Source organism: Haliotis rufescens, unplaced genomic scaffold (assembly GCF_023055435.1).
Source record: "Haliotis rufescens isolate VD_foot unplaced genomic scaffold, xgHalRufe1.0.p SCAF_10, whole genome shotgun sequence".
NCBI classification, from domain to species: domain Eukaryota; kingdom Metazoa; phylum Mollusca; class Gastropoda; order Lepetellida; family Haliotidae; genus Haliotis; species Haliotis rufescens.
This window is the reverse complement of record NW_025963780.1, coordinates 19,247,073-19,263,305: the sequence shown is the minus strand read 5'-3', so window position 1 is coordinate 19,263,305 and position 16,233 is coordinate 19,247,073. Positions and strand designations below refer to the sequence as shown.

At 42.7% G+C, this 16,233-nt stretch overlaps 2 protein-coding genes across 31 annotated transcripts in view; one reads left to right on the top strand and one right to left on the bottom strand.

Annotated features, from left to right (window-relative positions):
- Window positions 1-9,209, top strand: part of LOC124143098 (sickle tail protein-like) — a 265,609-nt gene extending 256,400 nt beyond the window's left edge. For 16 of the 18 annotated variants that reach the window (XM_046511901.2, XM_046511900.2, XM_046511905.2 and 13 more), the window contains 4 exons: window positions 872-947; window positions 1,284-1,382; window positions 3,772-3,919; window positions 4,677-9,209. In XM_046511901.2, coding sequence (XP_046367857.1) covers window positions 872-947; window positions 1,284-1,382; window positions 3,772-3,919; window positions 4,677-5,957 — 1,604 coding nt within the window. In that variant the 3' untranslated portion in view covers window positions 5,958-9,209. The remainder of the gene's footprint in view (window positions 1-871; window positions 948-1,283; window positions 1,383-3,771; window positions 3,920-4,676) is intronic. The other 2 variants (XM_046511902.2, XM_048387877.1) reach the window with 1 other exon arrangement.
- Window positions 9,210-11,653: 2,444 nt separating this feature from the next.
- The window catches only part of LOC124143101 (5'-AMP-activated protein kinase subunit gamma-1-like), a 404,245-nt gene continuing 399,665 nt past the window's right edge, over window positions 11,654-16,233 (bottom strand). For all 13 annotated transcript variants that reach the window (XM_048387897.1, XM_048387885.1, XM_048387892.1 and 10 more), the window contains 3 exons: window positions 16,090-16,164; window positions 14,877-14,970; window positions 11,654-13,936 (listed from right to left, as the gene is read on the bottom strand). In XM_048387897.1, the coding sequence (XP_048243854.1) occupies window positions 13,911-13,936; window positions 14,877-14,970; window positions 16,090-16,164 (195 nt within the window). In that variant the 3' untranslated portion in view covers window positions 11,654-13,910. The remainder of the gene's footprint in view (window positions 13,937-14,876; window positions 14,971-16,089; window positions 16,165-16,233) is intronic.

The following is a 16,233-nucleotide window of genomic DNA, read 5'->3' as shown; positions in this document are numbered from 1 at the left end:
TGCTCACCTTTTGGTGAGCACAAGGCATGGTCACATTTGATAGTTGATTCATAAACACATTTGATAGTGATTCATGATATAGTCAGAATTGTAAAATGGTCTGTGCTTTTAGCAGAGATTTCTTATGATTATGGAAGGGTTTTGTCACTGTTATTAATATTTAGAGCAGCCTATGTGGTCTATCTTTGGCCCAATTATACGTCAATGTTTTCAAAGGTAAATAAAGTTGTTTGCTTCTGAACAAATCCAAAAAAGGTGTGAGGCGTCCAAGATTATTGCACTTAAATAGTGACGTGCATGCACGTGTGTGTGTGGCTGCTTGTACTAGTATGGACTGATGCCGATTTATAGTGCTAGCTCACTGAGATACCAGACCGCAGTTTAACATGAATACCCCACTTAGACACAGTATACTTACTGACTCCGAGCCGACCAGTCCTTGTTTTAGCCCCTTAATGCCGAGCGCCAGACAGGGTAACAACAAGTAGCATTTTTAACGTCTTTTGGTATGACGCAGCCGGGGATCAAACCCCAGACCTTCTGCTCTCCTGGCGGACGCTCTACCACCAGACCAGGGAGGCAGTCTAATTTATTTCAATATATTTCAAGGATTCTTACAAGAAATATGGCAGTCCTGTAAAGTAATGAAATGATGGTACTGCACTGGAAGATTTGATAAATGTTTTAATTACAGGACCTTTATATTCTTGTCAAAAATTGGGTACAATGAATTTTTATTTATTGTGTTTCCTTCAGGATGCAATATGAATATATATTTATGCGTCTAGTGTATACATTTGTGTGTATAAATCAGAATGTGTACAGTAACTGTTGGTTCTGAGTAACTATGTAATATGATGGATGTTTCCAGCGAGGTATCCAGCCCTGCAGGAGCAGCTGAAGTTGGTGATGGCAGGGGAGATGGAGATCGTGGTGCAGGAAGAGAAGTAAGCGACAATCTTTGTCAGAACAGTGTTGACAATCTCAGTAAAACCTGGTCTTTGTCAGAACAGTGTTGACAATCTCATTAACCCACAACATTGTCAGTAAAACCTGGTCTTTGTCAGAACAGTGTTGACAATCTCATTAACCCATGACATTGTAGGTAAAACCTGGTCTTTGTCAGAACAGTGTTGACAATCTCATTAACCCACAACATTGTCAGTAAAACCTGGTCTTTGTCAGAACACTCTTGACAGTCATGTTTGGACTTGACATTGCCAGTTAGTCTCTGTTTGATAGTGTTTGTGCTTCAGTTCAATCAGTACAGTACAGGGTGGTAGGTTTGTGTATTCCAGGTTCCTGAAGGAAGAACCGGAGAAGCTAGAGATAGACCTGAAGAGATGCAAGAAGCTGACGGGGACGCTGTACACACTGAAACGGTAGGAGTAATGGAAGGCAAACTCACAGTCAGGATTGGGAGTGAATGTTGATATCTGCCAGCTATGTCCCAGTGGCCTGTAAACTGTTGAGTCTGGTCCAGACAAACTAGTGGTGGACCACATGAGCTTCAATCCATGTCATTGAGGCATGTTGACAGTCAGTCAATAATTAGTCTAGGTTTAAAACAAGCATGGGGTACTGTGGACCTGTTCTGTCCTGGAAGCCTACAGGGGACAAGCATGGGGCACTGGGGACCTTTTCTGTCCTGGAAGCCTACAAGGTACAAGCATGGGGCACTGGGGACCTTTTCTGTCCTGGAATCCTACAGGGAGACAAGCATGGAGTACTGGGGACCTGTTCTGTCCTGGAATCCTACAGGGGACAAGCATGGGGTACTGGGGACCTTTTCTGTCCTGGAATCCTACAAGGTACAAGCATGGGGTACTGGGGACCTGTTCTGTCCTGGAATCCTACAAGGTACAAGCATGGGGTACTGGGGACCTGTTCTGTCCTGGAATCCTACAGGGAGACAAGCATGGGGCACTGGGGACCTTTTCTGTCCTGGAAGCCTACAAGGTACAAGCATGGGGTACTGGGGACCTGTTCTGTCCTGGAATCCTACAGGGAGACAAGCATGGGGCACTGGGGACCTTTTCTGTCCTGAAATCCTACAGGGGACAAGCATGGGTTACTGGGGAACTGTTCTGTCCGGGAATCCTACAGGGAGGCAAGCATGGGGCACTGGGGACCTTTTCTGTCCTGGAATCCTACAGGGGACAAGCATGGGTTACTGGTGACCTGTTCTGTCCTGGAATCCTACAGGGGACAAGCATGGGGCACTGGGGACCTTTTCTGTCCTGGAATCCTACAGGGGACAAGCATGGGTTACTGGGGACCTGTTCTGTCCTGGAATCCTACAGGGAGACAAGCATGGGGCACTGGGGACCTTTTCTGTCCTGGAATCCTACAGTGGACAAGCATGGGTTACTGGGGACCTGTTCAGTCCTGGAATCCTACAGGGAGACAAGCATGGGGTACTGGGGACCTATTCTGTCCTGGAATCCTACAGGGGACAAGCATGGGGTACTGGGGACCTGTTCTGTCCTGGAATCCTACAGGGAGACAAGCATGGGTTACTGGGGACCTGTTCAGTCCTGGAATCCTACAGGGAGACAAGCATGGGTTACTGGGGACCTGTTCTGTCCTGGAATCCTACAGGGAGACAAGCATGGGGCACTGGGGACCTTTTCTGTCCTGGAATCCTACAGGGGACAAGCATGGGTTACTGGGGACCTGTTCTGTCCTGGAATCCTACAGGGAGACAAGCATGGGGCACTGGGGACCTTTTCTGTCCTGGAATCCTACAGTGGACAAGCATGGGTTACTGGGGACCTGTTCAGTCCTGGAATCCTACAGGGAGACAAGCATGGGGTACTGGGGACCTGTTCTGTCCTGGAATCCTACAGTGGACAAGCATGGGTTACTGGGGACCTATTCTGTCCTGGAATCCTACAGTGGACAAGCATGGGTTACTGGGGACCTGTTCTGTCCTGGAATCCTACAGGGGACAAGCATGGGTTACTGGGGACCTGTTCTGTCCTGGAATCCTACAGGGAGACAGGCATGGGGCACTGGGGACCTTTTCTGTCCTGGAATCCTACAGTGGACAAGCATGGGTTACTGGGGACCTGTTCAGTCCTGGAATCCTACAGGGAGACAAGCATGGGGTACTGGGGACCTATTCTGTCCTGGAATCCTACAGGGGACAAGCATGGGTTACTGGGGACCTGTTCTGTCCTGGAATCCTACAGTGGACAAGCATGGGTTACTGGGGACCTATTCTGTCCTGGAATCCTACAGTGGACAAGCATGGGTTACTGGGGACCTGTTCTGTCCTGGAATCCTACAGGGGACAAGCATGGGGTACTGGGGACCTATTCTGTCCTGGAAATACTGGGGACCTTTTCTGTTCTGGAGTCCCACTGGGAGACTCATTTATGAGTATCAATCGGTGTATTTAGTCTGGAAACAATTTTAAAGCTTCATTTCACTTCCATGCCTGACAATGAGCCTTGGCATGTCACCCTAATTTGTCCTTCACGTCTGACAATGAGTCTGATCATACTGTGATTTCACTTTCATTGTTTGACAATTATTCTGGTTATACATCTTTTCACTTCCATACACGTCGCTATATAAGTGCAATAATCTTGGACGCGACGTTAAACCCAATTTCACCTCACCTCACCTTTCACTTCCATATTTGTCAGTGAGATTGATCATATTATCATCCTTTCACTTTCATTGCTTGACAATTAGCCTGGTTAGCCTGCAGTATTAGCTACATTTGACTTCCATATCTGAACCGAGTCTGTCCATATTCTGCAGACTGGCTTCAGTCCAGGAGCATCGCCCGCCCCAGATCCCACCCATCGCCTCCAACCTGAAGGAAGTAGGTGATGAAGACAGGAAGACTGTTCTAGAAAACATCCGAGCCATCGTCCCCAACCATGACAGTCGTGTCGCGAAGATTGAGGTACGGATAAACTATTGTCTATACCTCGCTGGATGCGTAAGTTGTCTTCCCCTTGTAGTGTCTGTGTTGTAACGTCACACAAGGTCACGGGTTTATCTTCTTAAAAGATTGGGAAATTTATTAAAAAAAATATTTAAAAAATTTTTATTTTTTTTTTCCAAACTGGGTCCAAAGACCACGGAACTGTAAGAAGAAGATGCAGTCACAAAAATTACACTGTGTCCTTAAGATTCTTGAGATTGATGTTTGGGTCCAGAGGTCCAGTCATCTTAGCTGCCGCAATTTGCTGTATAGAGCTGCGTATCCTGGGCAGACCAGAAAACTACGATCATGGGTTCAAATCCTAGTTTGTCCCAAGTATGCTTCTAGGTTTGGGTTTCATTGAAGTGGTAAACGTCAAGACCTCCATCCTCCAACATCAAGTTGACACGCCGTGATGTAACTGGAATACTGTTCAAAGCAGCGTTAAACCCAACTCACTAAGATTGATGTTTACAATATTCTTACAAATAAAAGTAATAAATAAGCATATACTTGTGCTTCTGAATTAATAATATGTTTCCGTATTGATAAAAGTCTGTGTATATATTTTTACTTTACACCAGGAATGTTCCACAAGGCAGGTTTCCTGTCTAACAGGGCTTCACTGTATTTGAGTTTTGCTGTGTGTTTATGTCAGTAAACATGAATGAGATATTGCTGAATAGGCAATTTATGTGTAAATCTTGTTTCTGATGCCTATGTTTGATCTCCACAGGCAGCTGAGACATCCCGGGAGAGAAAGAAAAAGATCTCTACCAAGCAGGAAGCTCTCAAGATGGGGAAATCTCTAGAACTGGCATCTCGAGCCCTGCGTCCGGCGTCAGAGAGTGATGGGGATGTGGACTTCAGGGACAGTGTGGACTGTGGGCCGAGGTCTGCACCTCCACATGCATCCATGCCGCTGACGGAAACTACGGAGAAAATCAGTAATGTCGGCATGAAATGTGAAAGTGACGCAAAGAACACAACAGATAAATACGCAGCTAGAGCAGCCTTCTTCGGAGACATGTCACCACCAAAATCGCCGGAGAAGGAGGTGAACCCTTCAAGAATGACAATGGACTATACTGTTAGGATACCATCTTCGAGTTTAACTTCTGGTGGGGGATCCAAACCCAACAATCTGAATGATACGTACATTCTTAAGAGTGACATCTCCCCCACACGATCTCAGCTGAGCATTCCACGAGTATCTGGTAAGTCATCCTCCCAGCCCACATCCCCCAGCAGCAAGAAGGGAGAAAGTTCCGATGGCAAACAGAGAAAGGTTCCTCCTCCGCCTCCTCCGAGGAAAAGCAGCCGTCTGCCAACAGCAAGTATTTCCAGTAGTTCCAATACAACCAATGGCAATGTTGTGTCTCCGGTTCACACTGTCTCTGTAATCTCGCCATCTCCAGACGAGTCCGAGGACAAAACAAAGAATGCCATATATCATGAAGGTCAAGGTCGTGGGCCGGTATCATCCACACCAAAGCCTACACCTCCCAAAAAACCCACATCTAAGTTTGAGAAGGATCTCGTTGCGGGAATATATGCAAATATGAATCGTCCTGATCTTCAAAGTCAGAAAGTGGCACCTGAGCGCATAATAAACAAAGCGAGCGTGGAAGAAGGAAAGAGATTGTCTCGGGAAGAGCGAGGAAGCAGCAGCGAGAGCACGAGCTCTAGTGCAAGTCTGGACTCGCAACAAGGGGGCGTTGTGATGAGGCGGACATCAGCAGATGTTGTCCGGCGGGAGAGTACCGGGGAGAGAAAGGTCAAGCCCCCGCCCCCAGAACGCCGATCAAGTCTGCTTCAGAAGAAAGCAACAAGTCCATCGGACGAGAAGATATTAGCACAGCAGAGGATTCAGGAGGAACAGAAGAAGTTGGAGGAACTTGTTCGAGAAACAAACGAGATGATGAAGCGACAGAGTACAATACAGACCACGGAGAAAACCAACATGAATGGGATCAACTCGAAGGCTGGTGACAGAAAGTCTGGAGTGAACAGGTAGCTGGTGGCTTGAGTTGACAGATGGTGCTATAACTACAGATGCAAATACCACAAGTGGTTGCCTTCATTTTGTGCCACTGACCTGCACTCCAGACTGGAGCTGACCAGACGGGTGGAGACTTGTGTGGTCAGTAACTTGACCAGAGCCCATCCGATGTGAGTTCCTGCGGGAACCCGGACTACGTCCCTTCAAGTGCCAACAACCCAATACTTGTTTGGTTATAAGGCATAAAGGGAAGCAACTCTTGCCATGTTGTGAAAAAGATACAATGTGATACTGGATACTTAGGGAGGAACACTGACCACAGCTTGTGATGGACAAAACCATGTCTGTGTGTGGAAGAAATGGATCCAAGGATGTTCGTGTGATTGTAACTTAATCAGACCTCTGCAAAGAACTGCATCGATTTTCAACGGATGATTGAACTCGTCCAGAAACATTCAAGTGATTATTGATTCTGTTGTTAAAATAAACTTGTCCTTGGATGAAGAAGAAAGGAAGAGAAAGAAAAAGATGATTATGGTGACCATCTTTGATACTTGGGACAATGATATCAATATTGATCATGGATAGTGCTGTGATTATTGTATTTAAATCCATGGCATTCATGACTCTTGTGTGCGGTTGAATGCAATATAGTGTGAAAGCATTTCACTAGCATTTTTGTAGATAGGAGCTTGATGGTGCAATAAGTGAAGTAATAAGGTTGGAGACATTAGGAGAGATCAAGGAACTCCAATGGAACGCCGGTCAAACAGACTGACCTGCAATAATGTCCAGAATCAAGATGGACATGCAGTGTGCTGTCCATGGCTTGTGTTCAGCAGGCATGGCTGCACCAGCAGATGGCATTGAGTGGACTCGGAACACTGTGAACGTAGACACAGGAGTGTGAGAGGATTATGTATTGATACCCTGTTGTGGCAGGAGTCTAGTGACAAGAGGGTCGTGTCATGGGGCGACAGACACACAGCTGCATGTGTAATGAGGGGACAATGTGGTTTGATTCCGATGGAGGAAACGAAGAAGTGAAACATTTATATTGGTTCTGGAATGGTGAAAGCTGTGTTGAGTAGTGGAACGTACTGGTCATGAATTGGTCATTTGCTAGGTGCATTTAAAGGAACTGATTTCTTGGCATTTATTATAAGCTTGAACTCAACCCTTGTTTAAGGGAGAAATGTGTCTGAATGCACCAATACTCAGTGGGAACAGACAGATAGTATACATGATGAGGGCATTGCTTTGTATCGGATGGTATTGCAGTAAATCGGATTGTATGGTTACATATCGTATGGTATAGCTACATATCGGATGGTAAAGCTGGATATCAGATGGTATAGCTACATATCAGATGGTATAGCTACATATCTGATAGTATTCTAGTATATCGGATGGTAAAGCTACATATCGGATGGTATAGCTACATATCGGATGGTAAAGCTACATATCGGATGGTATAGCTACATATCAGATGGTATAGCTACATATCGGATGGTATTCCAGTATATCGGATGGTAAAGCTACATATCGGATGGCATAGCTGCATATCGGATGGTAAAGCTACATATCGGATGGTATAGCTGCATATCAGATGGTAAAGCTACATATTGGATGGTATTCCAGTATATCGGATGGTAAAGCTACATATCGGATGGTATAGCTGCATATCGGATGGTAAAGCTACATATCGGATGGTATAGCTGCATATCGGATGGTAAAGCTACATATCGGATGGTATAGCTGCATATCGGATGGTATTCCAGTATATCGGATGGTAAAGCTACATATCAGATGGTATAGCTGTATATAGGATGATGGTAAGCTATGCATCTGATGATAGGGCTGCATATCCAATGGTATGCCTGCATATCTGATAAGGGTAAAGCTATGTCTTTGACGAGGGAAATTAAATTGATCTGTTACAGTAGTTACACAAAGTTATGCAAGGTGATGGACCCAAATGTTTCTAGACCCTCTCATTGAAACCAAGAATATACCAGCAATTATGTTCTTGAACACGTTCCCAATAACATGTGTTGATATATGTGCCGCGGATACAATATACACGATGAACGAACTGTGACACAAAGGAATTTATGATAATCCAGACTTTAGTATTTAATCAAAGGAGAATTGTACCTAGATGTCCTTGTGTGTCCTTGTATTTGCCTCGCAGTGACAAATGTTTGCTGGTGTGAGGATTACAGTACGAATCAGTCAGGGATCATTCATTGCAGTTGTTTGGTGTTTAATATCATGAAGTCGTGGTTTCACTCACGTTTTAGAAACTGTTAGGAAAACTTGGATGCTGTTGTTGAACTGTGAGTTTCAGTCCAGTATTGTTACCTGTATTGTATGTTACAATTCGTCCAGACTGCTTTCAAACTCATACCTCATTCTTGTGATTTTCAATTCTACTTTACAAGTTTTGTGGTTCAACTGTTTTCATTTTCTCGAGTGTGAATTTCAAAGTTGAGAGTAGATATTGTCCAGTTGAAACAGTTTGGATATTTGAAGCATTTAATGGCATATCGTTTTTCCTTTCGAGTATTTAATTTGAAAAGTCACCTTGTATACTTTTCCGGGTTTTGTCTGTTAAACTATAAGCTGATTGTTGCATGTACATACTTAGATTTTTTATGACTGTAGTGTCAACAGTTTAGACCAGGTGCAATACAATGGAATTGTGTAGAGACTTTTCATCGACCGTCACCAGATAACAAGCTTTTCAGATTTTTTTCAAGTAGATTTTTTTGTTGCATTGTATGTTAATCAAGTGAACTTTGGTTGTGAGATTTGGATATTTCCACATATTCTGATATGAAGATCCGTGGAAATAGGACAATATGCAAGAATATATGGACTTCGGCAGCCATCTTTGTTTTCATGTTGCTGGTAACAAATCGCCATTATGCTTGTTTATGCCACCAGTATTTTCCATGATTTTAGAAAAATGGACCAGGCAAAACATATTTATTCAAAAACAAATTATATTTTTATTGGGGTTCAAATGTAAAATGTGGGGTATTAACTTATTTTCAAGCTTTTTCACTAATTCCTCATTAATTTGAAATTAACAATCTTGCTTGGAAACGACTTGAAAACTAACATTCCATCCTGCTATTCAGTGACTATGCAAGCTCGCTGCAAAAAGTATGTCATCTTAAACTGCCTTAGGTTGAAATCTGAGATGGAAAGTGGTATGTTCTGTAGAAAGTCATGCAGGACTGAATAAACGATTATCACATACGACAAGGATTTGTTATCTTATCAGTGTACAAGGAAATTAGTTAAGCACCTCTTACTATACTTCTCAAAGTTTGTGAAGTATCAAGTTTTGATGATGCAAAAATCATCCACCAAATAAAGATTGATATATCCAGGTACCCAATGATTGGGTAACAGGACATCGATTTCATAATGAACAGACATCATCTTTGGAAAGCACTACATTTGCTACTGAGGATTGCAAAGCTGTCATGTGATGACTGATGAATTAAGCAGATGCATAGGCATGCTTAAAACTGGGTCATCACAATGTCACATTGCAAATGTCTTTTGTGTCAGCCAAAGTGTGATCAGCAGGGCATGGAATCGATACTAGCCATTTGGATCAGCTGCCCAGCAACATGCGCCACACAGTGAGAAGGCAGGTTTTGCCAGATTGCAGCAAGATGTCATCACTTCGTGACTGCCACCACACTCAGATATGTTCTGAGGAATGCCAGTGGCATTAACGTTTCTGCTCAGACTAATTGTCTCCGTCGCAGGCAGGTACATTTGGACTGGGCTGAAGATCATGTCATTTGGAAAGACGAGGACTGGGCTCCAGTACTTTTCACAGATGAATCGAGGAACTATCTAGACTACACAGATCGCCATGCCAGAGTGTGGTGTAGACAAGGACAAAGATTTAAGGAGCGTTCCAACATTGCCCAACATGACAGCTATGGAGGGGGCTCAATCATGATTTTTGGTGGGAGCAGTAGAGTTGAAAGAACCGATCTCCATGTGATACTTTGAGACTTGATGACAGGTGTATATAAGGATGACATTCTGGATGTGTACGTGAGACGTCCTTTCAGACTGGACTTAATCCTCATGCACAATAACGCATGACCTCATCATGCCAGGGTCGTTGATGCCATCTTAGGGCAAGAGACCACTGACCGCACGGAGTGGCCAGCCTGGTCACCAGACCTCAACCCTTGCGTTACTGAGTTTGTTTGGGGATAATGAATTTGTTTTCGTGATTTTTTTGTTTCAGGTTTGGTCAGATACTCTTATTCTGACCAATTATTGGTCCCATGTTATTTGTTTGCATTGTGTGGCACAGACCTTTGTTCATTAAGCATGTCTTCACACAAATACTGTCTTTGGCTACTTCAACAGATGCACACAATTTGGTTATTAAAGTGGTAGTCGTTAGCAAACTTTGAGTAATATATATATATTACTTAAAAGATCATCCAATTTGTTCTTATGAGTACAATGTAGTAAATCTGTCAAGACCAGGTGTTCTTTAACTTCTTTTGAGTAGTATATTTCCATGTTCCATATTGACACTGAAATTAATCATCTAATGACGTTTTGTAACTGCTCCATGTCAATAGTTATCCAGGGTCCAGACTTGATAGGCCACTGTCTTATTGGTGGAATATCCCTTAAATGTGGCGTTAAACAACGAACAATGCTTGGTTATTCTGTGTAATCTCTGTGTATCATATAACCAAGTCCTTTTGACCATCTGGAGGAGGTGAGGTGAAATGGGGTTTAACGTCGGGCCCATGTGCGTGTGGCTGCTTGTACTAGTCCAGACTAACTAAATGCTGATTTTATAGTGCTAGCCCACTGAGATACCATGACGCAGTTTAACATGATCTCAGACACAGTATACTGGATCTTCCGCTCTCTAGGTGGGGGAGACGCTCTACCACTAGACCACGGACTTGATCCCATCTGGAGGAACATCTGCAGAGGAAGTATCAGAGGCACTTTGGACTTTTGTCAAAATTAGATCAGGCATGATGTTTTTATGGGGATAACGATGATGAGCCAATCAGTTCTCTGCTCAAATTGACACCCGGAGCTACATGAGTAAGTCTTCTGCTGCACGCTCATAAACTGAGGGGCAAAAGGAAAGAGTGAGTGTGAGTGAGTATGGTTTTACGCCGCTTTTAGCAATATTACGGCGGGGGACACCAGAAATGGGCTTCACACATTGTACCCATGTCGGGAATCGAACCCGGGTCTTCGGCGTGACAAGCGAACGCTTTAACCACTAGGCTACCCAACCGCCTCGCAAAAGGAAAGAATTGAAAGAACTGTTGTTTAATCAGATTACGTCATCACTCAGTCCTGCAGCAGTTTGTAAAAAGAAATCTGTGGGTGGGTAGTTTTGTATATTAAATATATCGGTTCAATGAGATTGAAGTTGCCCCCGACCAGGTTTGAAATGTTGCAACTGTACTGATCTTCAAAGATGTCTAAGACACCCACCAGTAGTTTGAAATCAAATTATATTTATAAATAAAGGTATTTTAAAATGAAAATCAAACATGTGGAAGAATCAATCATTTCTTTTGCCCCTCATCACATCATCTTCCGCAGCAATAGGCAGCAGGTTCCATCAGAGGACATGCCCGAATCACCACACAGACATAATAATTTGACAAAGTCAACATGAGACAGTGTACAGAATTAATTTATTTATTGACAACCTGGGCAACTGTCAACATAATATTGTCTATCCTCTGATCTGTACAACTACATAGACCAACACAGCAGACATCCAACTCAACACAAACTTGTCCCCATGTTTATGAGATGTGTGAGTGTTGTATTCCTGCTGGCGAGTCTCCAGCATCCTTAATTTTCCAGCATATCATTTCTCTATTCTATTATGACACATACCCTTAAATCATCAACCAATCAAAATCATGAAATGGATGGTTATTTTTAGGGCATCATTCGAGCCAGACTCCAAACGTAGCAATAATTGCGAATGGGTCCAGAATATTATCATAATAAAATGAGATATAATACACTAAAATCAAGGACAACCTCGGAGAAGAATCTGTGTTATATATGTAAAAGCAGTTACTGTACACACACGTAGCATCAGTTAGCTCTTGACATACTCAATATATACACAACAGTTTGTACACACTCTACAGTCATGTGGCCAGTCTCAAACCTCACTACTGTTTCATTAGCAGAAAACAGGCCTCAACACTCCAAGGGGGACAATTGGTTGTCCTAGCACTTTTGATTCAAGTCATTCAAATCCCACTTGGTCTGCTAACTCAAACGTTACATCTAGATAAACCTAGTGTTAGTTTGCACATATTTAACAAAGTTTATGAACCAAAATCAGAAATGAGCGAAATTTAGATTAACCAGGGGAGACAACTTCTTGAACACGTTTCAGACATGGAAGAGAAATAATACAGAATCTTGGATGATGCTAAGAAAAAAAGTATTATGTTGATTGTGTGGCACATAACCATTGAAATCAGGAACTTAATCCATGTGAAGTCAGAACCAGTCCTTCTTTCAATGGACAAATCAAACTGAACTCAAACGACAAGGTTTGATAAGTATCTTCGCGCACATCAGTATCTATGCATGTATCTACAAGTGATTTGGGTTTAAACAGTATTCCAGTTATATCATGGCATATCAAACCGACTTGCAATGGGTGACAGTACCAGCTAACCCTGGCCACACAATCTTCAACACAACCACAATAGACTAGTTGTCACTGGAAAACTTTAGCATGATTCTTCCCCCTAGGATTGACACTTACGACACCCAGCTGACCCCACTGGAGTACTTATCACTGAGACGTACATATATTGCAAGCTCACCTCGTAACAATTTTCCAAAGGTTAGGTAAACATTTCTTGGATCCCATTTGACACATATCATGACTACTACCACCTCCGGCGACCTCTCCCAGGTCCATAATGCCCTGAACCAAGCCCCGACATTGAGTCACCATAATATCAACACCTCTTAATCAATGTTTTGATTATTCCATGAATATAATCAATGTACTTGCATAGGTATGTAGGACATGTTATCACAAACAATACAACCAATCATGCTAAAATTTCCATCCCAACAATACAGTCAACAAAACAAAGATGAGCTACATGATTTGTTTCCTATAACAATTCACAATCAAATTCAAGAGATCCTTGATAATGACTTGGAGCCAAAATGAGCTAGAATTAATTTCACAACCCTAGCATGAATTCCAAGCAAACTTCTCATATCTATCTTTTCAGCGATAAAAAAAGTTTAAAGTTTAATATCAAAATTGATAATATAAAAAGGTCACGTCTTTCATTCCTTCAGATCACAAATCTCGCTACCTGCTTTTGGTTTAAGACAGTGTCATAACTGGAGGCTCTGATTCCGGACCACAGTCCTCAAAGTGGGAGGCAGCAACGAAGACACATCTTTCATTTTCCCCAAACATAAACAGCAGTCATCTCTTTCAGTTCAACACCTTTCACAAACTACTGTAAGCAAGAACTTACAATTTACTCAAGAAACAATTTTTCAAGCTTGGTCTTATATTCTTGGTACAGTGCTCCTAGATAACGTGTCCCCATCCTGATTCTAGACTAAGATGGGTTGTGAAAGCTCTGGCTGCCTTGAAGGATCGAACAGTACCTGTAGGTCTACAGCAGATATAATGATAATAATCAGTTCGGTCCCACTCGGCCAACTTATCCTTAGATGTTCCAAAAATACACTCTCGACACCGCCATTTGACGAAGCAGCCTGCTGAGGATATGTGTAATATCACAACGCGATCAGCTTCCTCCATGTGACAGCTGTTCGCGTCCCTGGCGTTCAGTGTAACTTCCATGTCGGCCGAGTCCAGCTTAGCTTCTTGTGTTGACAATCATCACAGTAAGATCCCTGAGTATTTGCATATCAAGACTTCTTGGAGGGTTCAACACCTGAAACGATCATGGAGAATAATGATGATGATGATGATGATGGTATAACCACATTATGTTATTAACGAGACTGGGGTGACTGCAATCAGGTAGCCTTGTGGTTAGCCTTCGATATGGATCCCGCACCCCCTCACAACAATGGAGATTTAATGGAGGCTTCAGGTTAGAATAGTTCCCTAACAACCTATGCTTGTAACAGGCAACATGATGGATCAGGTGGTCAGACTCGATGATTTTGTTGATTGTGTGTCATCTTACCTCGGCAGTTTGCCTGGTCCAGACATGTAGCAGAAACAATTGAGTGCAGCATAAACAACTAACACACATAACTTGGCTGAAAAGTTGCTTGAAACCCAACTACTTTCTTTACCCAAATCATTGTACATTCAAACTGCATTCTCAGTTCCATTGGGAAAATACTTTTCAAGCCTAAACCATGCTTATTGTCAAATTAAAATTACATATCTCCTTATTCATCATGACAGACATGGGAGTTTCTTGCTAGATATTTCCTTAAACTTTCTTCCCTGTCTTGACTAAATGGGGTTTAAAGTCGCATTCAAGCTAACATATATAGCCACATACATGCTTGTACTAGTCTGTACTTATGGTAGTTTTATAGTGCTAGCTTACTGAGACACATGAATACCCAATGAAGACACAGTATACTAACAGAGTAAAAACAAGTACCATCTCCTAACGTCTGGTATGACACTGCCAGGGATTGACCCACAAACCACTCTCATGGCAGATGCTCTACCCGTTAGACCATAGAAGCTGTCCTTGTCCATGGTGAGAATACTCTTAAAACCTATGCATCCTTATGTTCAAATTACATCTCGCGTTCATTCACTTTTTTCACAGTTCATCACATCATCCTGCAAGCTTCTTTCAATATATTTGAATTATCTCCCCTTGACCACACACATACAAGACTCACCCATTGGCTTGAGAACTATGAATGTAAGAAGATCGGAGAGAGACACGATGCCGACGACATGATCCTCTGCATCAACAACCACCAGCCGATGTACCTGCAACAGCCACCACAAGGTCATGACAAAATACAACATGCAAGCAAACATACAAACATACATGTTATACTACCAATAAGGGCATTGATATGGAAAAAAAATCATACTTAATTCCCCTAAGTGTCATAATGTCGCTTCACTCCAATTGTGTTCCATTGTTTGGATTGTTAGTGAATCAACTCTTCCAACAATAGATCATGTGAGCTGATGTCTCCACTTTTTATGGAAAAATTATTCTACATTTTCTCAGTAAAGACCATGGATAATAAAACAAAAGAGTCTAGGCTCAGTCAAATGGGCAGAACTAGCAACGTATCAAGCACCACTTTTGTCTGCTAACATAACTTGTCTGATGTATATCACTTGAACAGGCAAGCAAGTTCAAAATTATGCCTGTACTTATGGGGTCCTTGAAAATGACAATGTTAAAAACTGAAAATTAAGAGGGTCCCTACATTCCATTACCATAGCAACAAACCTGACTGACCCTGGGACCAACTCTGGTTAATGGTGAGGTGAAATTGGGTTTAACGTAGCGTCCAAGATTATTGCACTTATCTAGCGACGTGCGTGCATGTGTATGTGTGTGTGTGTGTGTGTAGCTGCTTGTACTAGTCCGGACTGATGCCGATTTATAGTGCTAGCTCCCTTAGATACCATGCCGCAGTTTAACATGAATACCCAACTCAGACACAGTATACTGACTCCGAGCCGACCAGTCCTTGTTTTAGCCCCTTAATGCCGAGCGCTAGACAGGGTAACAACAAGTACAATCTTTTAAAGTTTTTTTGTATGACGTGGACCTTCCGCTCTCCGGACGGACGCTCTTTTACAAGACCATGGAGGCGGTCTCACTGGTTAATGAATACACTCACAATGTCTCATTTCACTGGCACTTCCATCGTTTTGGACTTAACAATGCGGACAGACTCCCTTTAACCTTGAAATTAATTCATTTGGGGCACATAATATGTAATTCTTCAAAGCTCATAAGTGCTGTGGTCATCTGGCAAACGTCCTAACCCCACCTGCACAAATTCATCTAAGTAAGTCCATTTAAAGTATGGGATTAAGATAGTCTTAGCGCTAAGATCGTGTTGTTCAAGTATCTGCTCTCACCTCTGCCTTGACGATCGTGTCCATCACCTGACCCAGCGTGTCGGTCTCCATACACTTCGCTACCCCTTCAAACCCCTGGAACAACCAACAATCATATCACAAATCTATCACATTGACAGTTTCTAAGATTTGTCAGTTGACCAA